At 39.8% G+C, this 27888-nt stretch overlaps 1 protein-coding gene across 1 annotated transcript in view; it reads right to left on the bottom strand.

Moving 5' to 3' along the window:
- The window catches only part of MAN1A2 (mannosidase alpha class 1A member 2), a 150321-nt gene that overhangs the window by 13036 nt on the left and 109397 nt on the right, over positions 1-27888 (bottom strand). The window contains exons 9-11 of the mRNA XM_065634556.1: positions 21804-21919; positions 13622-13841; positions 2731-2903 (exon numbers count right to left, since the gene is read on the bottom strand). Coding sequence (XP_065490628.1) covers positions 2731-2903; positions 13622-13841; positions 21804-21919 — 509 coding nt within the window. The remainder of the gene's footprint in view (positions 1-2730; positions 2904-13621; positions 13842-21803; positions 21920-27888) is intronic.

Genomic DNA, 27888 nt, shown 5'->3' with positions numbered 1-27888 from the left:
AGTTCTTAAAATGACAGAAGCAGACCTCTAAAATATCAGTGAACTAACCCAATCCATTTGGGTAGGGATATATTAATCCATTCAAAATAGCAAACAAGGGAGACCACCAAGAACTCACTCATCAAACACCAGGTTACATCAGGTTTGATGTAAAAAATAAGACCATTTAGAACTCAGAAACCGAACTCAGTCTCTCCAAAAGTTTAAAACAAGTACTAGACTTCTGATGAAGAAAATATCATTCACCATGACAACTTCGTAATACAGATTTCAAAGTACGCTTCGGTGGTTGAAAGGCAAAAGGAAAGAGAAAACAGTGTTGTACAGGAGCAGCAAGCCAACTGCTCTGTGTGTCATACCAGATTCTTCTCTATTTATAAATGGAGGAATAAACACAACCAGAGCTGTGTGTGGTAGGGAAGAAGGGAAAGTATTGAGTAGGTGTGAGAAGTAAACACAAGAACTTATTATCTGTATGCAGGGAAAAGAAAACCACAGAAAACAAAAAGCTTCCTGAGCTTCTGTGTTACTATGATGGTAGGGGCAAGAAAATCTCTAATTGTGGGAGGGAGGGGTATGCAAAACCATTTACAAAGTTCAAAAATGTTACATGGCTCTGTTGGATAAAGGAACTCTTTATTGAGGAAGCAAGCAAAAAAAGCTACTCTGTCAGGACAGAGGCAGTTAAGCATGTGGGCTGCTTGATTTACACAACTTCGACGCAGGTTGACAGAAGGATAAAATAAAATCCTACTCTGCACACAGAAAATTGGAGGTGGGGGAGGAGAGAGGGAGGGTTTGGTTTGAAAGTATTAATTGGGACTAACATACGAAGGCAAATAGAGAAAACGGGACAAAATGCAATTCAAAAGATATGATTTGCAGCGTACTTAAGAAACAGATCCGGGTCTAAAAAATTTACATTTGTATATTCTTTAACCTAGTACAAAGGACCCAATCTCAGCTTGGATCATCCAGCCATAGCTTGTGACAGGAGCTGGTGTTAGATCAGCAAGCATCTCTAGTACAGACACTGGAAAGGAGCAATTTAATAAATCCATCCATTTGTCATATTAGAAACATGCGTCATTTCGGCAGGAGGGATGATGTGACTCAATGTTTGATGTTTTGGAGAGAGTGGCAATGTATTCTGGAACACAAATGTGGAGCTTCTCTCTTGAGTAACATAATGTTGGTTATAACAAAACAGTCTACAATGCAAAACCTAACAAAGACTAAGAAACTATCTTAAAAAACTTGGAATCTCCTATGTGATTGTAACTGCGCTGAGGGAAGGACAGGGATGAGCTCAGCTAAATATTCTGAACTTGCCTTAACTATCCTCCACCTGATGAATACAGACTTCTCAACAGATCTCTTGCTCCAAGTACTTTTTCTGCCTCTCTTGCCTCTGGAGTGAAACTGGTTTTCACTTGCAGAACAAAGTTTCTCCAGGCTCTTAGTTCATCTCTTCCTTTTCTCTTCCCTCATCTCCTTTGGCTGTACTCAAAATATTTCATTAGTGTCTTGTTATCTTTAATGTTTATTCACATCTCTACAACTAGATTTGAGCTGTGTTTCCAAAGACTGCTGGAGCTCCTAGCAGGGAAGTGGCGGAGCTGCAGTAATCCACAGATCTTGAAGATGACTGGAAAACTGCTCGGCCGGCAAATCAGTTTTGCACACCCTCAGTACAGACCAGCAGGTGGAAGCAGTGAGAAACGTGAAACCGAAAAAGGCTCTCAAGTTCAGCCCTAGGGATTATGAATAAGTCTTACAATTAGAATAATATATTGTCGTCTGAAAGTGAAGCCTAGTTATTCATATAGCTCATAATCTATGACTATCAGACAAAGGAGTTATCCATCTGTGTACAAAGGATGAACAAAGGAATGCCATGAGCACAGATCTGTGTTAAGTGTCTTGCAATGAACCTGGGCTTCTGTAGACCATTTCCAATGAGAAAGACTCAAAAGCATTTTCATGCTTGGGAATTTGATTAAAACGTAGAACAACTAAATTTTAAACCAGGAAAGCAGCTATAAAAAAAAAAAATGGAGGGGGGCAACAATCTCTAAAATACCTTAGCAATAATTTTAAAGTTTTGCCTTAAGTGCCATTACTTTATTCACTTCTCTTTATAGTTTGCTTCTAGTAATGTAATTTTTTGTTATAATTGAGTAAATGTAAAATGACTGACAATTTTTTTCATTCAAATCAGACAACTAAGAAAAGAAAGAGCCATGATACCAACCCACATCTACCTATATACATGCTCTCTAGTCTACAAACTGTCTGAGAACAGTTGTCCAATCACTTGTGCTTTAATAGTCGACCAAGAAAAAACATTAGAATAGCTTTGTCTTTTAATCTAAACTGAGTGCTAACACATGCTTAATGAAGTTATTTATAATACACTTTCATTTCCCAGGATAAATTACCTCTCTTGGGGCCTGTGGACTACTGATAACAGTAGGAGTCATGACCAGCGGATTCTATTTCCATGCCTAAAACTCATCAGCTGTATAATGCTGAACACATCTCTCATCTGTGCATGTTTCAGCAGTTGCAAAACAGGAATAACTGCGTATACCTCTGTATGTAACCTGATTAAAAAGGAAGTCGGGAAAATCAATTATCATTTGAAGTGTTTCAGTACCACGAGATGAAAGTGACTACAAAAGGAAAATACATAGAATTAATTTACTGACAGCTAATTAATACATTTACCTGGGTTGCCTCCCAGCCCCACTGCCTGTACTTGGGATCGTGGGTGAATCTCCACATATACCAGTAGGTCTCAATCACCTCTGGTCGTAGGATGTAATACTTCTCATTCTGCCGCACTGCCACCGCCTCTACGCCACCATCAAATTTGAATGCTTCGGGACCCAGCTTTAATGCTGCATAGGAAAAGAAAAATAAACAAGAAAAAAATTATTCCTTACTAACCTTTGCAGGAAGGGTGGCTATGAGACTGCTATAGCCCAAGCATGCAAGAAAATCAGAAATTACCTTGTCTTTAAGCAGTCTCATAAATATTTCCTATTGCTGAGACCTGTAATTTTTCTTATGAATAATTTATCCCGTTCCTGTGAGAAAACTACCTGTCTTTACAGGAGTACAGTAATCCTCTTGGAAACTAATAAAACACTAAGAATATAAACACATTAACACATTCAATTATAGGATAAAATTAAAGAATTACAGTGACCGACAACAGTTTTTACAAGAAAAAAAAAGGGGGGGGGGGGGGGGGTCAAAGGTTTTGATGTCCTTTGATCTCACCCAGCGCAGCAGGAAAAGATATTAGAACAAAACCAGGTACCATCACCTCAAATAACCTGCATCTTTATCCAAACCCTCTTGGTTTAGGGAAGTGCCGTCAGTCCACGTTAACTGATGTGCTTTGTAATGTGAACCTCAAATAAAGAGTTTACGACCAGGCAATGAAAACTTAGCCACACTTGAAAATAAATCCCTCAACTAAGATATTCACTATTTCAGCCCTTAAAGGAAGCTGTAATGGCCCTGTGCCAGTATCTGAAAGACTATTCATATAAAACCTGTAGAAAAACCTGTAGAAAAACTGTCTGTAATATGAAGATGCAAGTCTATTATACTGCTACACATTATTACTTAAATTTGACATAAATAATGCAATCTTATCTACAGCTGCACCCCACCCTTTTCTTTGGCAGAGACTTTTTAAGGCGCTGAACTCCGAAGCTGCACTCAAGCTTTAAAAATTATCAAAGTGATTAACCATGTAATTCCTATGGGCTGGAGGCTCAAATTAACCATGGTCTCATGAGTCTGAAAGGGGAAGCTTAGAATACTACAATGAAAATTATAAGCACCTCTCGGTGTGTGCACTGGCAAAAAAATCTCTAAAAAAACTTCCTTAAGCTTTTTGTTTTGAGGGAGTATGGCTCTGGATGTGAACAGAAAAGCACACCACACTGTGCTTCAGCCACACACATGGTGTAAGGAAAACTCCATCAAGAAATATTTACGATAGTTTTTTCAAAATGAACCATTTTACCTGTTTCAGTAAAAAAACCCTACAATTTTCACTGCAGAAATCAATGACATTAGATAGAAAGTTCTACCTACCTAGATTTAAGAAGATAAGAATGGCCATACTGGACCAGAGGAAAGTTCATCTGGTCCAGTACCATGTCTCCAACAGTGGCCAAAATCAGACAAGGATGAGGAAGAGGAAGAACAGGCCAATTATATATGGTACCTTTTTCCAGCTTCTCTATCACTCTCCATTTTTTTTGAGCTCAAGACTGCTCCCGAACTAGACAGACTTTTTATAATGTGGTCAGTAATTCTTAATAGATGTTTTTCCAAGTACTTATCTGGTGTTTCCTTAATCTTATGTACTCTTTATGTATCCGAAACCTCTGGTGATGAGTTCCACATCTCTACTATTTCTTGAGTGTAGAACCTGGGTTTTTTTGTTCTTTTCAGTTTTCAGCTTGCCTCCTACTAGACTCATTCAATAGCTCCTAGGTCTTCTCTTGGAGAAGAGAGTGAATAACTGATTCCTATCACTCCCTCCAGTCCCCTGCTGATTTTTGTATCCCACCTAAACCATCACTTTTCTGCACTGAAGAACACTACCCAATTCAATTGTTCTTTGAATGGAAATTGTTCCATACCTTTAGTTTTCCTTCTAGCCTTTCTCTGCAGCTCTTTCAGTTCTACTATACTCCTTGTGAAATGTGAGGACCAGCCTGAATACAGAACTAAATGTGTGGACAAGATTAATACGGTGACATAATGGCCTTTTCTATTTTGTTATTTCTCACTTTGTTTTTCCTAACTGCCACTAAGCTGACATTTTCATAATCTCAAGAGCAATTTCTTGAGTTGTAATGGTCTGTTAAGAGCTTATCATTTTATATGTGAGGTTAGGAATAATTTTTTGGTAGGTGCCTCACTTTACATTTAACTACACTGCATTTAATTTAGTAATTTATTACACAATTACTTAACCTCGTAAGGTTCTTGTGCAACTTTTCATCTTTCTTTCATCCTTGCTATCCTGAGTAGCTTTTTAAAAAAAGTTTTTAGTATCAGCACACTTGCCTTACTGTTCCTGCCCTTTTCCTAATAATTTATATGTGTGTATATATGTATAGATATAACGTATATATATTTTATTTGTATATACACATACTAAACCAAAGTGTAGATACAATATACATTTGTAAACATATATACATAAATATATATAAAAATGTAGCAGAGTACCACTGGTTAACCACCATTTATCCACTGCAAGAGTTGATTCTTTGCTTCTACCCTATTTATTATACTACAACCATGTTTTTCTCCATGCAGGTACTTGTTGCTTATGCTGTAGCTGCTTAATATCCTTAAAAGGCCCTAGTAGAGAACTTCTGAAAAAAGTCTTTTGGAAATCAGGTAAACCCTGTCAGCTATATTACTCTTATCCACTGAAGAAGCTGGATTTCAGGCAGTTCTGGTGATGCATCACCTACAGAAACTGTGACACTATCTCTTGCTTCGTAGCCTGCTAGTGCATTAAATCTTCAATAATTTATCAATCTACTTCTAATGTTATTGGCACTCCAAGAAATTACACCACTCAGAGGACGGGTTATCCCTGCAGATCATCACAATCCCATTGGATTTTTATCTGAAACCAAGAATGTAAAATTAATCACAGCACTTCTATGAATAGCCGACTAAAGTAATGCACATAGCACCTTTTGGGGGAAACATTCTTCTAAGCAAAGAACCATCTAAGGCCATTTTACAATGCTAGGTCACATTTTAAACCAGTTAATTTAGTACTAGTGGGGTTGATAGGCTATGTGATAAACAATTTCATACCATGGTGCAAAACTGCAAGGCTAGACCAGTACCACTTAAAAATAGATTTTAACTGATTTAAAGTGGAATTAAATGAGAGCTGTATTTAGCACTGCTGAAAATAAGAACAAATCCTCAGACTTCCAGATAAATACTGATGTATCTAATTTTAGAAATAATTTGGGAAATATTGCTTTTCTTGTGCATTCCTTTAAGACTACAGTCATTCTAGCAAAAATATTCCTGAAGGTAAGAAAGGATTCATAATTATAATAATACTTTCTAGGTTCTAATTCTCATAAAATTTGAGGAAGAGACTCTCCCAGATACTTTTGTTTGAGACTCACTGAATCATTCCATCAATGTACATTGTTATTTTTTACTTCTCACAAAAACAAGTAATGATTATCATCTTTGCCCATTTAGCTGCTTACAGAGAGTCTTGGGATAGAAACCGCACCTACTCATACCCTGACAATGTCTCAGCTGAAATCTTAGTCATCTGGCTTATTCTGCATTGGAATTGTCACATGCATAAAACCAGCAAATGCTATACCCAGATTCTGCAGACAGTTCTTGTTAGAAACTTTAAAGACATGCAGAAACCTTTATCCTTAAATGATCTGTCTCTAGTCAGTCAATACTTTACACATTATTGGCTAACGGCTAGGAAAATTATGTATAAGGAATAATATTTTACTAAAAATACCATGCGCTGTACATCAGCACGTGCTGCCAATCTCTATCAGCAATAGTGTGGCCAGCAGGACTAGAAGAGTGATCATCTCCCTGTACTCGGCGCTGGTGAGGCTGCACCTCGAATCCTGTGTTCAGTTTTGGGCCCCTCAATACAGGAAAGACATTGAGGTGCTGGAGAGAGTGCAGAGATGGGCAACAAAGCTGATGAGTGGTCTGCAGCACAAGTCTGATGACGAGCAGCTGAGGGAACTGGGGCTGTTTAGCCTGGAGAAAAGGAGGCTGAGGGGAGACCTGATCGCTGCCTGCAACTACCTGAAAGGAGGTTGTAGCATGGAGGGTGTTGGTCTCTTCTCCCAAGTAGCAAGCAATAGGACAAGAGGAAATGGTCTCAAGTTGTGCCAGGGGAGGTTTAGATTGAATAGTAGGAAATATTTCTTCACGGAAAGGGTTGTTGGGCACTGGAACAGGCTGCCCAGGGAAGTGGTTGAGTCACCATCCCTGGAGGTGTTTAAAAGATATGTAAACATGGTGCCTGGAGACACAGTTTAGTGGTGGACTTGGCAGCGTTGGGTTAACAACTGGACTTGATCTTAAAGGTCTTCTCCAACCAAAATGATTCCATTACTCTATTCTATATAGATAATTTTGCTTATTAATCTAATGCCTATAACACCTATGAAAGCTAATTATTCAGATCGATTTGTTAGTGTTCTATTAATTCAATTTCATTGGAAATCTTTTTTCATTACAGTTTATGGCTTTTGCACTTCCAGTTTTTTTATGCCTTTACCATGTTTCCTCAGTGGTACATGTTAAGTATGTAAACCAAAGAACTAATCCCCAATAACTAGAATACCTCAAGATATGCAGTCCACACTGTAGCTTAAACACTGAGGAAATCTCACACCATGAGCACAAGGCTGTATTCTTTCAGCCTCATCAATGCCCACCGACAGCATTATGGCTCCTGCTGTGCCACAGGCACACAGATCAGAGCACACCTTCTATCTTTGGTTCTCCCAGTCTTCCCTCCAAACAGAGAGCACTCTAGACTACAGAAAAATCTTGAAATCTCCTGTCATAGGATGGGAGATTTAGGATGACTGCAGCAATAATCTATCAACAGGTTACGATACAGAAGAAAGCAGAGTAGGTAGGAAGCAGAGACATGCTTATAAGCAGACTACATATCCTACACAGATTACATATAACAAGATTATTCTGGTTACAGTTAACTTTTTTGACTTTGACAGTCAATAAGCCATTTCAAATCCTTGGTGTTTCCAAGAGATGACACATGTATTCAAAATTTCCTGAAGAGAGGAAAAGTCTCAGGGGTCTCATGTCAACAAGTTAAAGGGATCCTGGAAAGAGATCTCTCTTGCTCAGAGGCAGATCAGAATTACATCTTCACCATCTTCCTCCAGCTGGTGAATTGGAAAGGCATCCCACAGGGAGTGCTAGATTGATCCTCAGCTGAAGTGGAATCTACAGAGATTTTCACAGAGCCATGGCAAGGGCCTGAGCTCCTCAGGATATCTTGAGTCACTTCTCCAGCCTACAGCTCAGGCGTCTGAGGTCTTTTCTCAGGTATTCCTGGATATTATTAGAGAGACTGTGTCCCTGCATAAACCTCTCACTGATTATGTGACAGTGACGCCAACTGTCATGAGGACATAATGCCCATGGAAATACACCAGGAATGGTTGCAAGGACTTTACAACTTCTCTGTATTCATCAGCATTGTGGAGCAGACACCATCATGAGAGATGAAATGGGTAACTTAAAGTGCTGACACAATGCTGTCTGGTGGGAAAGGGAATACAAAGGATGTACCAACATCTAGAAAAGTTAAGGCAAAACTTGTAACAAGCCATACAGGAGACGGTTGTCACACATAGACAGAGCACCTTCTATTTGGACAATAAAACTTGGGCCTGATGTGAGAAAACAGCGTGTTTAAGGTTAGCAAAATTTTCTCAGGGGATAGGTCTGGAAGACTTGCTCCCAAAAACAGCAGGACATTGACTCAGTTTAACTGTCCAAAGCTAAAAAGCCTCAAGCTAACCTGAAGGGAATTATTAACCTGCAGGGAATTATTAACCTGCTTTTAATTACTCGGTCAATTTGGTGATAAAAGCAGATACTTATACGCAAGTGTGGTTACTATGATAGCCAGGCGCCTTATGAAAAACCTCAGATCTCTACAGAAGTCAAGGAACTGACTTTTGAGCTGGAAAGGGTCTGTTTCTACCACAAGACATACCTCCTGTTACCTGTTTTGACTGAGATGTAGAATAAGGTATTCATGAATTCAAGAGACAAAGGTCCTTCTCCTCTCTGTAGAGCTGGGGTGACCTTCTCTATCACCATCCTGAACTGACCTCATGTATGAACACATGCAGTCTTGCTAAGTCCAAAATGGGGTCTCACTCTTCCTCCACATTTGCCTCTATGAAAAATCTATTCATCTTAGTATTCATTAATCCTGACCAAAGCAGCAGCAACTACCAATGATAATGGTGTTAGGTAATGAGAAAGAAACAGAGTTGTGTGGGCTGAGATCAAGTATCTTTGCTTGATCCATGCAAAACATGTAGGCTGTGGCCTCTCTCAGGTAGATTCACAGATCTGAGGTTGGTCTTATTTATATGCTGGGAGATATGGCAATGTGTCGTGCAAGCAACAATCTGTCCAAAAGGTGATGGTGTGCTTTAACTTGTGCCACACTTTCAACCAAGTTAAGAAACGTCCTAAAATCTTCAGCAAGTCCTGATGATGCACTTGTGACCATCCAAAAAACCTGCAAGGGATCACTGACACACACAGCAGGGGACTAAGGAATACCTAAAACGTGAGTGGAAAGCTCTCTTTCCAACCATGCCAAGGATAAGGCAAATAAGTCAGTCTACAACGTTACTGTGCAAATCTGTGACCACATGGCAACTTTTGCTGCTTACATGCTAAAGTGATTGCTGTTGCCAAAACGGAAAGAAAGGACAGGCAGCAGAGGATATTTTTTCACTGGTAAGGAAGTGAAAAAGCAGGATGCTTTTGTATTTGCAAGGTGGTCCTCAATCTTCTCCGAACAATTTGTCGCAACACACGCATCTTTTCATCATGAGTCTGGGGAACCTAAAAGAAGTATTTAAGTTGGGGAATTGAGTACAGTATGTTTGGGAGCACTGTAACCCAACGGGGCTAGTGTGGGATTCCTGCAACGCAATCTACTCCTCCTGCTGTCACAGCTGGGAGAAGAAGGTCTAACTGCCTGCTGGGCCAATGGCTCCTAAACACCATGAAGACCAACTGCTGAGAGCACAAACTGGATGGCGACAGAATGCTTGACATCAAGGGGCAGACCAGAAAGCAGAGAAGGATTCATAATGACCGAAGACCTTAAGGGTCTTAGAATCCATCAATAGAAGCAAATGCATCCAAGGGACCACAGAGGTAGCCTTAGAAATGATGAGAGTCTGGGCAATCGCAATTCAACAGGTGACTTTGCACATCAGTTGTGATAACCTTGGCCCCAAAGGCAAGTAAATGAAGCAGAGAGGCAAACAGAGAAGAACAACTGAAAGGGCTATATTAGGTTGGCAAAATAAATAGTCTTGTTTTGTTAAAGAAGGCTGAAGTCACCACAAATGCTCAGCCTTACAGAGGATGATCGAGTTTGTCTGAAGACAGAGAGTAATATGAGAGGGAAAAGTGACTCAAGAGGATACTACTATTGCCTAAAAAAAAATCCTAGTACATCAAAAACCTCCAGCCACAAATGCCATAGCAGAAAACCACCTGAATGCTAAATAGGCATGTGGACTGTCATTGCAAGACAAGAGCATTTTACTTATCACACTGGTGATCTGCCCAGATCTAAGTTACTCCAGTAGAATGTATCTGAAATAACAACTACTCATAAATCCTGGACCCTAAATCATGTGTCATGTCACCATGGATCTCTTGTTTATTTATTTATGCAAGCCATGGAAAGCACAATTTCAAACACGGATTTCTGGACATGGTATTCCATGATTTATATGATAACATTACTGTAAAGACAGATAGTAGCATATATAGAATTTAGCTTGCCTGATGCTTTGTGTATATATTTTTTTAAAAAATCACCCCCCCCCTTTTTTAAAACAGGCTTTCATACTTGCAACATGTGCAAAAGGTTGCTAACAGTTGGCAATACAATGGTCTTCTTTTACAGAAGTGTGCTTGTTATGTGAAATTCTGTTTTGATTTTGCTGACACGACCTTGAAACAGAAGGTTTTTTTCATCATGCTCAGACCTTAAGGAAATTTAGGTTGCTTCATAAAGTAGTATTTTTACACTAATATATTATAAAACCAGACATATACTGCAGTTTATTATGAGCAACCCTGGGAAGACACAGAAAAGGACAGCTTTGGTTGGTTTAGCTGAAGAAACGAGCTCTCTGTGCTCAGCACCTTGCTGTCTCCTCTGGGGATACCAAATGAGGCAAGAGTTCTACCAGCTCTACAGGAGAAAGAGATCAAGCTCTCCCCATTGCTGAATGAAACACAAACCTATCAGCTGAATCAGGACAACTCTCTGCCCTCTGAAAGAGGGTCGTCTTCTGCAAACAGCTAGTCCTGTCATTAAAGTGTACAATTATGTCTTGAATATTGCTGTGAAAGCATAATTAAGGAGTTGACACTTTGCCTGTTACAGATCTTTATTTTCTCTGAAAAGTCAGTCCAGGCAAAACAAGACAAACAAAAAAGTCCACATTACTTAGACTGCAAGCTTGAACTAAAGAAATCTAGGACACTGATACTTGTACAGACAGCTATAAATTCGCAATCTGCTTCCTTCATGTGTGTGTTGTTATATAGTCATTAAATACATAACCACAACTTTTATCCCCCCGCTTTTTGACTTATTTAGGGTACAGAATAAATATGTGAAGGAATAAAATTAGGACTGCTGCACAAACAACTAAATTTAGTATTGCTTATTTTTAAATATCAAACATTTAAATATTTAATTTCCATATTCAGTTTTTCAGAATGCAACAATAGTTATTATGTCCTACCTTTTTCCTTATATATATATATTTTTTAATGCTGTTGCTACCCAGGTAAAATATTGCTCATGATCATCAAATTGAATTCTTTACAAATATAAGGCAACTATACAATGACACTATGTAATCCTGTGAATAAATACATGAATTATCTTCTTAAAACTGCTTTTGAGTTTTAGTTATCACTACTTCCACCAGGAAGTTATTTCAGAAGATCACTTCTCTGGTGGCTACACAAAGCCATTTCTAATTTCCAACTGTCCTGGTTTTGTTAAACACAAGACAAGTTTCTCTTTTAGTAAATTTTCCTTTCAGCTGCAGTTTTCTTAGTAACTGCACTTTTCTAAAGTAGGATACACGTTTTGGTAGACATAGCAATGGAATGCAAGGTCGCTGATAAGGATGCACATCCCATAAGTGAGAGGGGCAAGGAGGGGCGAACTGAAAAGGTGACTAAAACTGACCAACTAAGTATTCCATCCCATTCACGTGGTATTTCTTACAAAAGTGGGAGATGACGAGGATCTCGTCCTTTTTTCCTCTTCTTCGACTATGGCCAACATCTGGGAAGGACCCTGCCTGCCGTCCTTGTGAACCAAGGCCTAGTGACAGACTTTGCATCCTTGAATCCAGTTCCGGTTTGCTACAGAGTCCAACCCAGGACTTCTGGGTGCCGGCCCTACAGCTGCTGGAGCAATTCTGATTTGCTGGGACTTTCAAGATTGGTTTTGTATATTTGGTATTATTTTCTCTATTTTATTAGCAGCATTAGTAAAACATTTTTAATTTTTTCCAACTCTCTCTCTCTGTCCTCCTTTGCCTTCCAATCGCCTGTACTTAGTGGGGAGGGGAGGGCCAAGGGGGTTGAGGGGGAGACTGGGTTAATAAAGCATCTGCCACGGTTTATTGTCGCCCTGCAATCAAACCTTGACACCAACCTACATTTATTCCTGATGAGCTTACAAATCTTGCTCTGGGTACAACTGTGTAATTTATATCTTAAAATAACTCCTCCTTTTCAGTGTTTACCCCTTGAGATGACAACAAATTTATTCCCTTTGGCATTATTTTTCTAGTCTGAACAGGCCTATCTCTCTTATTTTCCCACTGTAAGATAAAAGCTCTGTTGCTCTAATCGTTCTGTTGGTCTTTCTCTGCATTTATTCTGCTTGAAATTCAGATTTGTACAGTGTATTCTGGATTATACATGTCTTCTAAGGCAGTGTTAATATTCTGTAATCTCTGCTTGAAATTCTTCATCTGATATAGACTAGGACTGCACTGGCATTTTTAAAAACCCCACTTAGAAGGAAGAGCTCCTGCCTTTTTTCTGGTGAACTTTATATTTCTGACAGTCCAGTCCTCAAGATCTTTCGGTTTACTATTCTGAGACTCTTCTGTTTTAACTGAGTCTTACAACTTTACAGCCACTCTAAGTATAATCAGCACGCTCTGACTTTATGCATCAATGTCATTATTAAGGTGTAAAAGAGACCTAGGTCCAAGAGACTAAACTTGAGAAAGTTCCAGCCCAACACTGAAGTCTGATATGGCCTCCTCATTAGTCAGGCATTTAGCCGTCTCACAATTTGCATACTGAGCTTCATCCTCTCTAGTTTAATTGTACTTACACAGAATGTACTATTACTAAAACCAGTAAAAGGTGTATTTATAAATTTTTCACTGTAAGAACAGTATATATGAAATGAAAAACTGCCCTACGTATCTGGGAGAACAAGTGCTCACATGCATTCCTTCCTCCCTGCACCCGTATAACCTTAGTTGACTGACCCAAAAATAGGGATAAATGTGCAGGAAGCAACCATATAGTGTCTGGTTTTACATTTACTCACCATAATGTAGATCAGAAGTAAATACACAGATGTTAAAAAAAATTATACTGGTATAAAACCAGTACATGAGATAAGGCATAGGTACATAACAAATTTAAAAACCAATTACAACAAATTCTGTATTTCAACTACTGAAATAACTAGATTAGCAATGTATCTTACTTGTCCTGTCATATGACTCATGACATGTATGTGCAATTTCAGCTCCAAGCTGCAAATAATGTCCAGCTTTATCATCTCTGGAACCGTCTGCTCCAAGGGCAAACATTCCCCCTGCAAAACAGGTCAAATGGCCCATCTTCCTTTCAAGGTGCCCATTCTTCCACTCCCCGATGAAGGTCAGTCCTCCATTGGACTTTCTGATGAGATGTTTTTCTATGGCCTACAAGAAGATTAAGAGAACTTTCAAATACTGTTTCACATCCAAGTTTTACATGCTAACTCTTCTTAAAAAGAATAAAATACCATTTTCAAAACAATTTTCTTCTGCAAAATTCACTTCTGATCACTACAGGAATAACTAGTTATAACAATATAATTTCACAATGCATACAAAAAAATATCCTAACTGCTAAATGATGCTAATGAGATCATAGGAAAACCACAACATAGATAACATTACACTTTTAGCAGATAATTCAAAACATATTTTACAGCTCAAACAATGTTTGCCTACCTGTTAACTCTGAGAAGTACCTACTTGTTCTGCTGTACAGCCTGTGTGTACTTAGAATCACAGAATGTTAGGGATTGGAAGGGACCTCAAAAGATCAACTAGTCCAATCCCCCTGCCAGAGCAGGAACACCCAGATGAGGTTACACAGGAAGGCGTCCAGGCGGGTTTTGAATGTCTCCAGAGAAGGAGAATCCACAACCTCCCCAGGCAGCCTGTTCCAGTGTTCTGTCACCCTCACTGAGAAGAAGTTTCCTCTCAAATTTAAGTGGAACCTCTTGTGTTCCAGTTTGTACCCATTACCCCTTGTCCTATCATTGGTTGTCACCGAGAAGAGCCTGGCTCCATCCTCCTGACACTCACCCTTTACATATTTATAAACATTAATGAGGTCACCCTTCAGTCTCCTCTTCTCCAAGCTAAAGAGCCCCAGCTCCCTCAGCCTTTCCTCATAAGGGAGATGCTCCACTCCCTTCATCATCTTTGTTGCCCTGCGCTGGACTCTCTCCAGCAGTTCCCTATCCTTCCTGAACTGAGGGACCCAGACCTGGACACAATATTCCAGATGAGGTCTCACCAGGGCAGAGTAGAGGGGAAGGAGAACCTCTCTCGACCTACTAACCACCCCCCTTCTAATACACCCCAGGATGCCATTGGCCTTCTTGGCCACAAGGGCACAGTGCTGGCTCATGGTCATCCTGCTGTCCACCAGGACACCCATGTCCCTTTCCCCCACACTGCTCTCTGACAGGTCATTCCCCGACCTATACTGGAACCTGGGGTTGTTCCTACCCAGATGCAAGACTCTACATTTTCCCTTGTTATATTTCATTAAATTTTTCCCCGCCCAACTCTCCAGCCTGTCCAGATCTCGCTGGATGGCAGCACAGCCTTCTGGCGTGTCAGCCACTCCTCCCAGTTTGGTGTCATCAGCAAACTTGCTGACAGTCACTCTATTCCCTCATCCAAGTCATTGATGAACATATTGAACAGTATTGGTCCCAGAACTGACCCTTGAGGGACTCCACTAGATACAGGCCTCCAACTAAACTCATTAACCACGACTCTCTGGCTTCTTTCCTTTAGCCAGTTCCCAGTCCACTCACTACCCGATCGTCCAGTCCACACTTCCTCAGTTTAGCTGTGAGGATGCTGTGGGAGACTGTGTCAAATGCTTTACTGAAGTCAAACTAGACCACATCCACTGCTTTGCCATCATCTATTCACCTCGTTATGTCCTCATAAAAGGCTATGAGGTTGGTCAAGCACGACTTCCCCTTGGTGAAGCCATGTTGACTGCCCCTAATGACCCTCTTTATCCTTGATATACCTTGAGATGGCACCAAGGATAAGTTACTCAGAAAATACACCCACATTGGATACTTTTAGTCAGCAACATACGTAAAGGCAGCACCTGCATTCCCAGACAGCCTTTAATGGAAAGTGACAGGAAAGCCCCAGCTACCTTCCAGCTGCTTCTCTATAGCAGCTTTCTGATTGCATATGGTCAAAGGACGGGTGAGGAACAGAGCAGCTGTTTGCTGTTTTATAGGTGAGGTAACTGCTGCTTTTTCTTTTGATTCTTGTACCAATATGTGTTGTTGCTTGTAATTTATAACTGGTATTCTTCTGGTAGTAGGAAGGAGAATAGCTGACCCAACTTTCCAAAGTTTGCAAACTACACAGAAGAACAAATTTACTTAAGCCTTTTTCAAAGAGGTTCACAATCCCCATCAACCTACTGCAGCACTGTCTTTATAGCATTAGACAGTTTTTCTTGAACCTAGAATCCTGTTGCAGTTTGAGTACTATAATTATAAAAACAATTATCAACTTTACCATGGAGACATTATTCCTATCTTCTTTCCAAAAAGCTCTTTTGTACTTCCACACATAACCACCTGATGGGTTCACAACTTCCTTCAAAGTGCATGACCTGGTCAGAGTACTCCGAGGTTGATTAGAGCTGAAGGATTAAAGTGCCATTAAAAAGGCATTTACTACTCTCCTTGCCATCCACAAGATCTATTACAGAAGTGAATTGCTACCTCTTTCCATTACTTTTCTGGTACCTACAACAAATTACACCCTAAATGTCCACAACTGTATTTTTCAGTAAAACTAAGTATATGGAGAACACACAGGCAGAGGATCCTGTGTATAACTAAAGCAGTTATCTTGGATGAAGAGCTCATGCCTGCTGCACGCGGTTGTCATACCTTGCTATCTACATGCAAACTATGCAGTTCACTACAATATGGATTCAAGCAAGAAATGCATGGATTAACCAGCTAGCAACTTGTAGTTCAGGTTTAAAAGCGGACAGTGAAATAGCTTTTCCCTCTAAATAAAACAGTGTATTTTGTTTTCAACAAAATGGACAACTGAACAGGTTCAAGCTCTTCTATGATTGTGGTAGATATTTCAAGTTAACTTTTTTTTTTTTAAGTCCATACTTAAGTGATACAGGACTGTTAAAGCAGCTGTATTGAACTCAGCAATATTTGGTAACACGGAAGTCCTCCATCCAGGTACTAAAATAACATCTGACAGCCTTCCAAAGTTTTCTTCCAACAAAAAACTTTTCTAAAAACAAAATTATTGAAATGACAATTAGAAAATGCAGAATTTGTAGGATTAGGAGGCTCATCTGGGGAAGAAGGTAATATAAACAGTAATCTGAAATAGTTACGTTTCTGAATATCTCTGTGTTTCTGTATGGTTTGCTGAATATGTTCTTGAGATGCTGCAGTGCTTGCAGCAATTTTTTCTGAATGGTTATGGCAACGTGAATCTACACCTCAGCTAAGTAAGACAGTGAAAATCTGGCTGTCCCATATGGACAAGGTAAATGTACTGGCTAAAAGCGCAGTGGATTACAGGGAGAAACTGCATTATCATCAGTAGGGCCTTGCTCCTTACTTGCACTGTGGGGACTGACCCAGTGTTTGGATGGTGACATTTCTCCACTGTCCTCTGTTGAGCCTGTGCATTCTGACGGTAATGAAAGAAGTGCTGGTCCTGCATTCCTGTTGGGTTAATTTCTTCACTAATACCACTAACAGATCTTAAGTTTGTGCTACAGCAGAATCCAGCGAGAACGCAGAAATAACTGTCAGAGCAGAAACTAATAAGTTTCTGATAGCTGCCAGAGTGGTTGTCTAACAATCATGCAAATTGGCATTGAGGACTGGTATGTGATATTGTGGCTTCTGCAGCTGGAGAGCCTGACATGGTTAACTGTACAAGCCTTATTTGTTCCAAAAGGACTAGTATAGGAATGGTTGGATCTGCTGAATATTCTGCCACTGAATATGATACTAAGATTTGTAGCATTAGCTCCATTGATTCCATTATCCTACACTGTGACAAAACTGACATTGTGATGATTATAGGATTTTTTTGATCATATAGTACATAAAAGTTGGGGAGTCCTTTTTAAAAGGAAAGGCACTTTTACTATGAGGAGCAAGAAGGCTTAAAAGCATTTGGATTATTTATTTCTTGGAGGAAAACTTTTTTTTCCAAATGTTGTCTGGAATTCTCTTTTGAATTGTATCTTTTTGTAACTTCATAACTGTTGAGGAGTAGATGGCTGCAGCAGCATTTCCGGGGGGGCAAAAATTGCTGTGGTTGACACCAGGAGAGGCAGCAAAGACCAAATGTATACACTTCTCCATCAGCTACTCCTTCACTCTAGACTTGCTTTCAGAGTTTGACTGAAGAACATCCTCTAGATGTTCCCCTCTTCTGAATGGAGAATCCATCTTCTGAATTCAAATACCACTGTCTTGTATAAGGGGTAGTTTTTGAAATCTGAAAATCAAGTTCTGTCAGCAACTTAATAATTTAGTTCCATTTTAAGAATTGCAAAGGAATCATCCCCAAAAAGAAAATAAATGCAACCCTCTCAAAGTACCTTATTCAACAACCCACTGCTTCCTAACTGTTTAAAAAGGGCAATTAATATTTACAGTAATTAACAAAGAACAGCTTTGTTAGCTGGGCATTGCTGGGAGCACTGCCTAGTGGACAAGAAAAGCTTGAGCAGGTTGAGACAGATGTGATATTTGTATCCTGGGCTGGAGGCTTGGGGCCACAGTGCACTCCCACAGGTGCTGTAAAGCAATGACATCCAGCTGGACCATGAGGACTATGCATGCACTAGAGCAGACATATACACTTTAGCTTCCAAGGGAAATACTTAGTTTACATCAACTAAGAGATTAACTGAGGGAAGAAGCTTCCTTAGTTTGCGAAATGCCCAAACCAATAGACTGAGATGTAAAAACAGAATGTTCTCTATCTCACCTTCATGCTTTCTGTGATTTTTATGACTACAAAAAATGGCATTTCTGAGCTATCTTGCCGCAGTACTTGGTATATTATGATAATTAAACACGCTTCTTTTAGCTATCTGACGCTGTGCAATAAGAAAGAGCGAGGATCAAATTTGTGAGCCTGATAGATTAGACTACTCGAGGCAACAGATCAAAGGGAAACTTCCCTATCCTCTGGCCGATGCCAGAAGGAGAAAAGACACTTTAAGCCAGACTAGCTGGGAGGTCCACATGATGATTTTGAAAGCAAAGTTAAGAGGCTTACCCTCAGTACTCATAATCACAAAAAATTCTCTAAAAGTTTCACCATTTCAGCTCTTATCACAGCTGTGATACTGGGACATCAAAATTAAGTGTCCTCTACAGTGGAAGACTGCACTAATGTTACATAGCACGTAGAGGTCACAGATACAGAATGTTTGTATTCTTGTCATAAAGTATGTGGTAACCTGGATAAAGCTTCATATTCCATGGACTGGAAATCATGATATCTGGAGAACAGATGCTTTCATCTTTCGTCCTCTTAATACCTCTCCAAGGAATGGGATATCACTGCACCCTGCAAGACTTGAGAGTTAGGGTATGGTTGCCTATCTTCCACTCTCCCCCTGTAGCAAGCAAAGGGAGTGAAGTGTGGCTGCATAGATACCTTCTTTTAGACTGGTGGGTGCTGAGAACATTTCCAACTCCGTGCTATGAGTGGGAAGAATGTATTTTACGCCTTGCCTCTTCTGCTTGCATAAATGACACAAAGAGGTTTTGCTCTAAGTTTTGAAAAACAAGGAGTAAGACTGTGGAGGAAGACCTGTGTAATGGGCAACAACAGAAGAATGGTAAGGGACTGGGCTCTTAAAATATTTTGAGATTTTAAATAAAAATGTAAAACAAATCCTACTCATTGACTCTTTGCCCATGTCTTTCAATGTCAAGTAGGGCCTGGGATAAATACAAACCCAGAACCAGAAGGATGTTCCACAACACATAAATCAATACGGTTCATGCAGATTCAAATGTACACAGGTGGGTTTAGCTGAGAGAAAGCTGAAGAGGAAACCATTTGATGCACTGCAGGTCATATCACACACAAAATGAGAGCAGCTCAGCTATTTCTCCCTCCTGTCCACAGTGCGTTTTCATCTGGTCCCAAATTTGCTTTGCTGTGTCTTCACTCAGACAGAGATTTGCCCACACAAAATGTTTGCAAGACGGCTTACAATGAAGAGGATAAGAGAGGAAGTTGTTTTCCCCTAATTTTAAAGTGCTCATAGTTTAGGAATCAGAATAAAATATTTGAACGGTTACCACAATGGATGTTAAACATCAACTGCTAAACATTTTTAAACCCACAGGACCCAATCAAGTGTATTTTAGACTATTAAAAGTACTCAACTAAAGTTTTGAACTAATGTTGTCTTTAACAAATCCTGGAAAGCTAAGGAAGTTCAAAAGAACTGGGAAACAGCTAATGCTTTAGTAGTATTTTAAAAGGTTAATAGAACAGTCACATTAAATGAATAATGTAGTTTCAAAAATACATATTTGATTGACAAGCATGTGCAGATATTAGAAATTTCAGGAATTTCCTTAGTATTGTACAAAATACTAGTCCTAAACAAATTCAAGGCAGCACACGTGAAGTGGATTAAGAGTTGGCTTGTTAGACCAGTTCAAATTAAAACAAAAAATCTGAAAAATCCTCATCCCGTGAAGATTCTGCAAAGATGCTTTTATTCAGTGCTAGGCAGCATTTCTACCAATAATCTGCAAGAAACAAATGCTAAAAAAAATTGCAGATGACACAAAAATGGATGGAGCTATAGATAGTGATAAAAGAAAAGTCAGTTCTGTAAAGTCATCTAGAACAGCTGACAAAATGGGTTTTACCTGAAAAAATGTTTTTTAATAGAGATAAGCATAAGGTCACACATTGAGGAATCGGGAATGTAAATCACGGTAGTAGGAAAGCAGTAAATCAAAAGCACTATAACCAACTTCAGAGTAAAACCAACTGGAAAGCGGATGAGAGTGCGAGGCAAAGGTTAAGAGTGCGAACACAGCTCTTAGCTGGATGAAAAGGAGAACACTGAGAAGACAACAGGCAATGACTTATTAGAATCACCATTACATTCTTGTCTCCATACTGAAGACACTGGAAAGTACTTAGAAAAAAGCCTAAGAAAGAATTCAAAGTCTCTTTTATACTGTGACACTAAAAAAAAAAATCATGCATTTCTCCTTCAGGAGAGAATGCCTATCGTACTACCTATGCCTTTGTTAGTAGCCAGCAGATAATCCTTTAAAACAATGTAGAGAAGGAAAAAGTTCAAGCAGCTGAAAGCCAAATGTAATCAAATTCAGGTTGGGAATAAGACACATTACAGCTTCAAAGCAACTCTGGATTAGAACTTTCATTATATACCTTTTAAAATGTGAATTTTGACAACTCCAAGAACAGGCATTTTGCTTTAGGAGACTGCACTAAAACTAAGCTTTAAAAGCTTCTGTTGAAAGAAACACAGCATGCACAGAGCATGGAACAAGTCAGGCACCAAGCACACATCTGCACTTAGGCAAGACTACACAGTCCCTGCTGCTGTTGGTACCTCGGCTAACTTGGCTAAAACTACAATAACTTGGTGACTCTCCACACGTCTCAACTGTAGCACAGGCGAACCTGATGAAAGAAGATGCCTGTGTACGGGGATACTAAGAAAGTAAGAGCTGGGCAGCATAAAGCTCAGAGCCACCACAAAAATGCCCCCAACCCACACCCCACTGAACCCCCCTGCAGAACTGCTCTGTTTGGGCAAGCACTAACTCCACCTGTGAGAGGGAGCAAGATCATATCACAAAAGAACTATAGAGCAAGGAATAGGTACGAACTACATTTTACGAGATAAATATGGAACATAACATTTAAATTTTTTCAGGAATAATTTAAAGACTAAAACAATTCAGGACTTCAGCTCCTAGGATGATTCTGAACATTGGATAAAAATGACTTGGTTGTTCTGCACACATCTTAGGGTTGTTAGATCTCTTTCTAATAAACTATAGCTTAGGCTTTTACATGATACCATTTTAGACAAGCTGATTATTTTTAGCACAATAATCTGCATCAGATGTATTCCACAATAATACTTTTTAAACTACTCAGAGTGAAAGCGAGTATTATTCATCACTTGATTTCTTAAAACTTACATAATCAAAACAAGTCCTCTGCTTTGTTTTGGTTTCTTTGTTTGGTTTGGTGGGGTTTTTTTTTTTATTTTTAGATTATGAAAGGTGTTTAAGGTCCACTGTGTTGGAAAACTCAATGAATTATAATCACCTCAATTGCATCGTCGTACATTTTCCTTGCCTCTGTGTCCATCTTGTCTGACATAAGCCAGGCTTTCAATAAATATTCATAAAAACTGTCTCCCAGCCCGCCCACGGATGTGTGATCTGTAGGAGGGAAAGAAAAAAAACAAAACAAAAAAACAACAAAACACAAAACACAGTTGAAGTTGTTACATAATAGCACCTTAAATTTATTCAAAATATAAACTTATGTTTTTAAGGTCTACCTTTGTAGAAGTATCAATATTTTAAGCCCGTTTAGCAGGACAAACCTGCACTGTAACCCCATCTCCTCCAAGCTTAACTTCATAAGTGTGGAACCTGCTGTATGTGTTCACTATTGATATTTGTCATTCTGCACAGGCTATCCCTCTTATCAAAAAAGTAATTTAACATCTGTTTTTACTTCATTCCACAGAACCTAATTGTTTTGGTGCCAGGTTTTTGTTTTGGTTTGGTTTTTTACATGCAACCAGGTCATGTGTCTGGCTATGAACTGCCATGAACTACACAGATTCCAATCTTTCTGGGAGATTTTTGTTTCCGACAGGGTAGTTACTCAACAGACTGATGAATTTCTCAAAGTAAATGTTCTTATTTAAATTTTTTCCATCAAAAGGGAGGCAAATTGCTTTTGCTGTGTACAACACAAGCCCTGCTCTGTTCTGCTGTGCCTGAGCAGCCATGCAGAGCCATCCCATGTGCTACAGGGTAAGGTTGCTTGACTGTTAGAATCCACCACCACATAAACTGGACTCCTAAGATGCAGGTTTCTTTTTTTGTCACCTTTTTATTCCTTGCAGAGGCTGCCTTTCGCAAGTAGCGTCACGGCTAATCTGTGCTGACAGACCACATGAGAACTACCTACATTTCTCTTTGAGTGACCCATCACCCCCACAAAAAGTTCACTGATGCTCTGACTCAGTCTTGGAGCTCCCGCTCCAACCATGGTAAGCACTGCCTCCGTATACCCTACATTCAAACAGCAGTACGCTCTGTGAGATTAATATGTGACTCCAACCACAACAGCACATAACCTTTTCTTTCCCAAGTTCACAGCCCCCAAAACGCTGGCACCAGAACAGTCTTAGTCTGCTGAAGCCAGGCGAGGGAAATGTTTTAAGACTAAGTTTGTCACAATGCCAGAAATTCACTGCCCCAAGCACAGCTGTTATGGTCGTAATTTTCACCTTTTACCAGGTGAAAAAAGAAGATATGACACTTCCTTTTCCAAAGTAGCTCAAAAAATTGGTATAATTCACAGTCTTTCTGAGATAAAGGTGTGAAACAGAGGTTAGAGCTCTCCTATTCCTTCTTCCTCCAAGCACTGTCCTGCACCAGCATGTCTGCTTGTCTCTGAAGATGTGAGTAGGAGGTTAGAGCTGGTAGATGCTCCTACCCTAACTCCTCCAGCTGCCTCTTGACTCCTCTGCTACTTACCAATGGATTTCTAAACAAAGGAAGGAGCAAGTGGAAAGCCTGTAGCTTTCCCAGTTGGTTTCAGGCTGTGAATTTGGAGCAAATTGCTTCATGCTCTTCTCTTACATCTCAGTATCTCCTAGAGAGCCTTTTCACACCCAGCTACTCAGTGATTTAACTACAAACAATGCCTTTTCATAAGCTTTCTAGCCCTGAGCTGTAAGAGGGCATTCAGGTCATAAGCCACTTTCTTCCACAAATGCAAGGGCTAGAAATTACTCCATCAATGCACAATTACATTCTCGAGTCGACACAAGAACTAAGGGTTTGTGGTTTTCAGGAAGAAAACAAACAAACCATCCGAAGACTTCAAAATTACAATTAATGTCAGCGCTACTCAGAGACTGTCTTCACAAGAGATACGGTTTAAAACTACTTCTGTTAAGCTGCTGCCTCCTGCCCAGCTGAGCTCTGCCACTTGAGTCAGTGCTGCTCCTCTGCCAGATCTCTCACAGATGCGCTCAGTCCCCAACCAGGACAGAGTTGCTGAATATCCCTCAGCAGTGTTGTTCACCTCACAGCAGCTTCAGCTGGGTTCAGGGAATGAAAGAGCAGGAAGATGAGTGGAAAAGGTTTATTTCCTAAACAGAGAAATGCATGTTCTGACTGAGTTTCCAAAGGCAACTATCAGAAACACACCCCGTTTCACATCTATTTCTTCAGGCAGTCACTTGAGAGCTGCCTTCCTCTCCTATCAGCAGCTCTCCTCCTTTTCCACATTGCTTCTCTTCTTCCATGAAAGCACAGGGAATGCAGGAACCAGCACAGGACTCAGAGCCATCCCCTCAACAGCCTTTTTTGCACCTTCTTCACACATTCAGAGAACAGAGCTACACAAACCTCTCCTCCCACTCAGCAAGCAAGAAGCGAACATGGCAAGGCTAAGGGCTTCTGAGGGCCTTGCAGCTCCCAGCAGCAGCGTTTTCTTTATTCCTATTTCACCCTCCAGCTCTGAACTACTAGGAATTTTCAAGGCTCCTCTCATTAAACAGTGGGCTCCTCCACTCCCTGGGCAGATGCCCTCCAGAGGTGGACCAGAGGGTAGACGTGTCAGAAAGGACAAACTGATTCTGTTCCTTCTCTTCAGCAGCAGGAAAGTGAGAGATGAAATAATTTTGGTGGTCGCACATGATAAGACATTGTGGACAGAGATGTTTCACACAGAAGGGAAGCAGTATTTCAATTGTGTTGAGATACAGCTCTCTTTTTATTTCCCTGACCTCCTCCATTTACAAAAAAATACCAGAAAGAGGATGGGAGTGAAGAGGCAGCCACTACAGCAGCTCAACTGAAGTTGAAGCACAGCAAGTTTTCCAGGGTCTACTGCTGCATTAACTGCATCCCTGGCAAGATCTCCTTCAGTGTCAGAAGATGCTGCTGAAGCAGAATTCGCTGCATTTTGTGTAAGGACTAGAAATGACTGAAAATTAAAAAACTTTTTGTGATATACTGCAGGACTTTGAAAACTTGCTGTCACCTACAGTTGAAATGCAAAAGAAATATTTTTCAAGATTTCTTAGGAAATATATAAGTGGGCTGGTGAAAACTGTAGATCTGGGTCACCACACACCATTATCTCCTACAAAGCTCCAAACTTATCATCAGAAGGTCCACGGTGGTTATCACTGTCTCCTGCTACTTGAGCTACAGCTCAGATGGATGCAAAGATTTAACTCAGCTCAATTCAAAATATTTTGTCCATAAACATGATTTGTACATAAAATATTTTGAAGTTTTTCAATCAGCCTTAACCTTGGCCGTCAATCCAGAGTACTAAAAAGAACAACTCATGATTTGAATAACTGAGGCTTGGCACTGGGTACTCTTCAGTAGACAGCTATGAAGGTAAGTATTATGTTTAAGCTATTTTCAAGTATTTTCCCAATTGAAAATTGGATTTAGTTTTTCATCTATTTGGTCTACAATAATTATTTAATTAGCTCTATGTCATTTAAAGGTTTTTTACTGTGAAGAAGTATTTCACAGTGAAATCCTGAAGCAAAATTCTTTCCAGATAAAGACAAATATAGCAAAGAGAACAGAAGTAGGAGGGCATATCAAATATGTTAGAGGCCACACATTCTGTTCAATGATAGGTATACATTTTTAGAACATTCATTCCTTCCAATCGAGACAAATTAAGCTATTTTTTCATTCCTCATTTTTTCAAATGTAGACCCAGATGACTGGCCAAACGTGAAAGGATTACAGTCAAGCATTCCTTGGGAAGTCTTCTTTTAAAAGACATAATAGCTGCAGTTGCAAAGAATACCTTCAAATATTTCAACCAAAAGCAATGCAAAAAACACTCCATTTTTTTCTAGTTTGTCACACACTTGAAAGCACATTGTGTGCAAACCTGTGCAGCCAGCCTGTTTGTAGGCTTTCTCCTTGCCAGAAAGAGCCAAATAAATTCTTAACAGAAAAACAAAGATATTTACAGTTTCCAGCAACATTTTTTCTCAGATATTTCAAGAGGTTTACATCCTGTTAAATACTGGCATTTTTAACAACAAACAATTGGAAAAGAAAAACCCAATTTCATAGCAATATTTCAATGAATTTTTAATTTATGGATAAAAGAAAATCTATATTTAGTCGAATATTGTGTCTCAGATAATATTCCAGAAATCCTATCCACCTCTTTCCCACAGACTGAGTGGAGGACCTTCTTTTAAATTCTCACACCATCAGTATCTAACATTTCTAAACCTTGTTTCATTCCAAATGATTTTATTCCCACCAGCAACCCATTAGCTCACTGCGGAAACAGTCTCCTCTGACAAGAACCAGGACAATGATTTCAAGCAAACCCCGGAACACAGAGTAGGTCAGAGCACAGGCCATCTAACTGCAATGACAATGAATCTCAGCTTGAGACAGGAGGGAGAGTCTGTGGCTCTCTTGTGATTTGTTCTCGGCAACTGAAATAATTTCTTTACAAATCCAGGGAGACAAATAAACTTGTCTTTTCTCAGCTAGCTCTTCACGGTGTGGTCAGCAGGGTTCCCCCTCCTCAGTTACAGCTGAGGCACTGTGATGAATCTGGCTGTTCATCCATCTACCTAATGGCCGTACAAGCAAGTTTCTAAATGAAACGCAGTGGTTCCCAAGAACACGGCTATGGCAGCAGACTGCAAGTTCCAAACATGTGCCACCTCCTTATGTTTAGAAAGAAAGTTTGGTTCAGTGAGCAATAAAGTATTTTCCACAACAACTGAAAGCCCTATAAAAATAACATTAATAACAAAACCTGCTCTAATGAAGGCCTACCTGCTCTCTAGAGCAAACTTAAGATGCGTAAATTATTTTTAAGCAGATGGCTTTAAGCAGCTTAATGAGGCAAATTAAAAACAATTCATGTTCTGCTAAACCCTCTCTTCTTTGTGCCTTAATTGTTCAATTGTCATTTCTTGGCAATGAGCAGGAATAAAGAAAGAAGCCAGACATTGTTTTAAAAGCAGCACATCACACCAGAACTGATGCTGCAGTCACAACACCTCAGGGTGAGCCTTGGTGTTCCCCATGAGCAGATGGGCAGTGAGCTGCTGCCCCTTCCTGACCCCAGGGCATGTCCTCCTGTCCTTCCTTTGCATTCATAAAGCTTATGCATCATTTACAGCACACAGAATAAAAAAGATGAAATAAAATGCTAAGCAGAAGTGTGTTCAGCACACAGAAGCTGCCATGCTGGAGACCTGTGCAGTGAGGTAGCATTCTAGCAGTACATAAGCATGAGCAGGAGATGAGGATCACCTATGCTGACAGTATTTTAATTCACAAATTTGTAACTATAATACTGATTAGTGTTTTTAAGTACAGACAGCTAGCGAATAACCAAGACTTAGAAATTTGGCAATATAGAAAGGAAACTCAAGTCTTGGAACTGGAATTGTTAGTTATGACTCTAAAGTAAAACTAACTTAAACCTGCCTACAGTGCTATAGCCAATAGACTGGAAACACCAAGATGAACAAACTACCGATTCATTTCAACCAAAATAAGAGTAGCATGGAACTAGTTTGCAAGTAGTCAAAAGGGAGGTGGATTTTCCTTAAGGATCACTAGCACTACCTTTGACAAAGTGCTACTGTAATACGTCAGGAAAGGAGTTCAAGAGTGGAAAAGATAGTGACTAGGAGGGCGTAGTGAAGTGATTCATTTTAACTTTCATTACGAAATCCGAACACCCCAACACCATTAGTTGTTCTGGGTACCAACTTCCTTTACACTGCAGGAGCCCACTTTCTCTGTATAGGAAACTTTTAAAGAATTACTTTCCTGTTTGTCTTCAGAGTGGCTCTGATTAAATTTCAGTTCAATCTTTACTTCATGTAGTTGGGCTTAGTGCCCCTCAGCTGCTCTAAATAGGTGCAAGCTCCCTTTCTAATCCTTTAATCCAGACAGCTGAGGCCCTGGATATTGCAGCTGCTGCAATTCACAGTGGAAATTCAACCTAAGGAAACCATAAGCCATAGTGGATAGCTTAAAAGTGCAAACACTTGTAAATTAACTGCAGCAGAAGCAGCCCTGATAAATGGAGGTGGAGGTGCAATTTGTAGTCAGCTATGAATCATTTATCACTAAGGAATGCA

Source organism: Caloenas nicobarica, chromosome 1 (genome assembly GCF_036013445.1).
Source record: "Caloenas nicobarica isolate bCalNic1 chromosome 1, bCalNic1.hap1, whole genome shotgun sequence".
Taxonomy (NCBI): Eukaryota; Metazoa; Chordata; class Aves; order Columbiformes; family Columbidae; genus Caloenas; species Caloenas nicobarica.
Note: the sequence above shows the minus strand (reverse complement) of the source record. Positions and strands in the feature narration are given on the sequence as shown.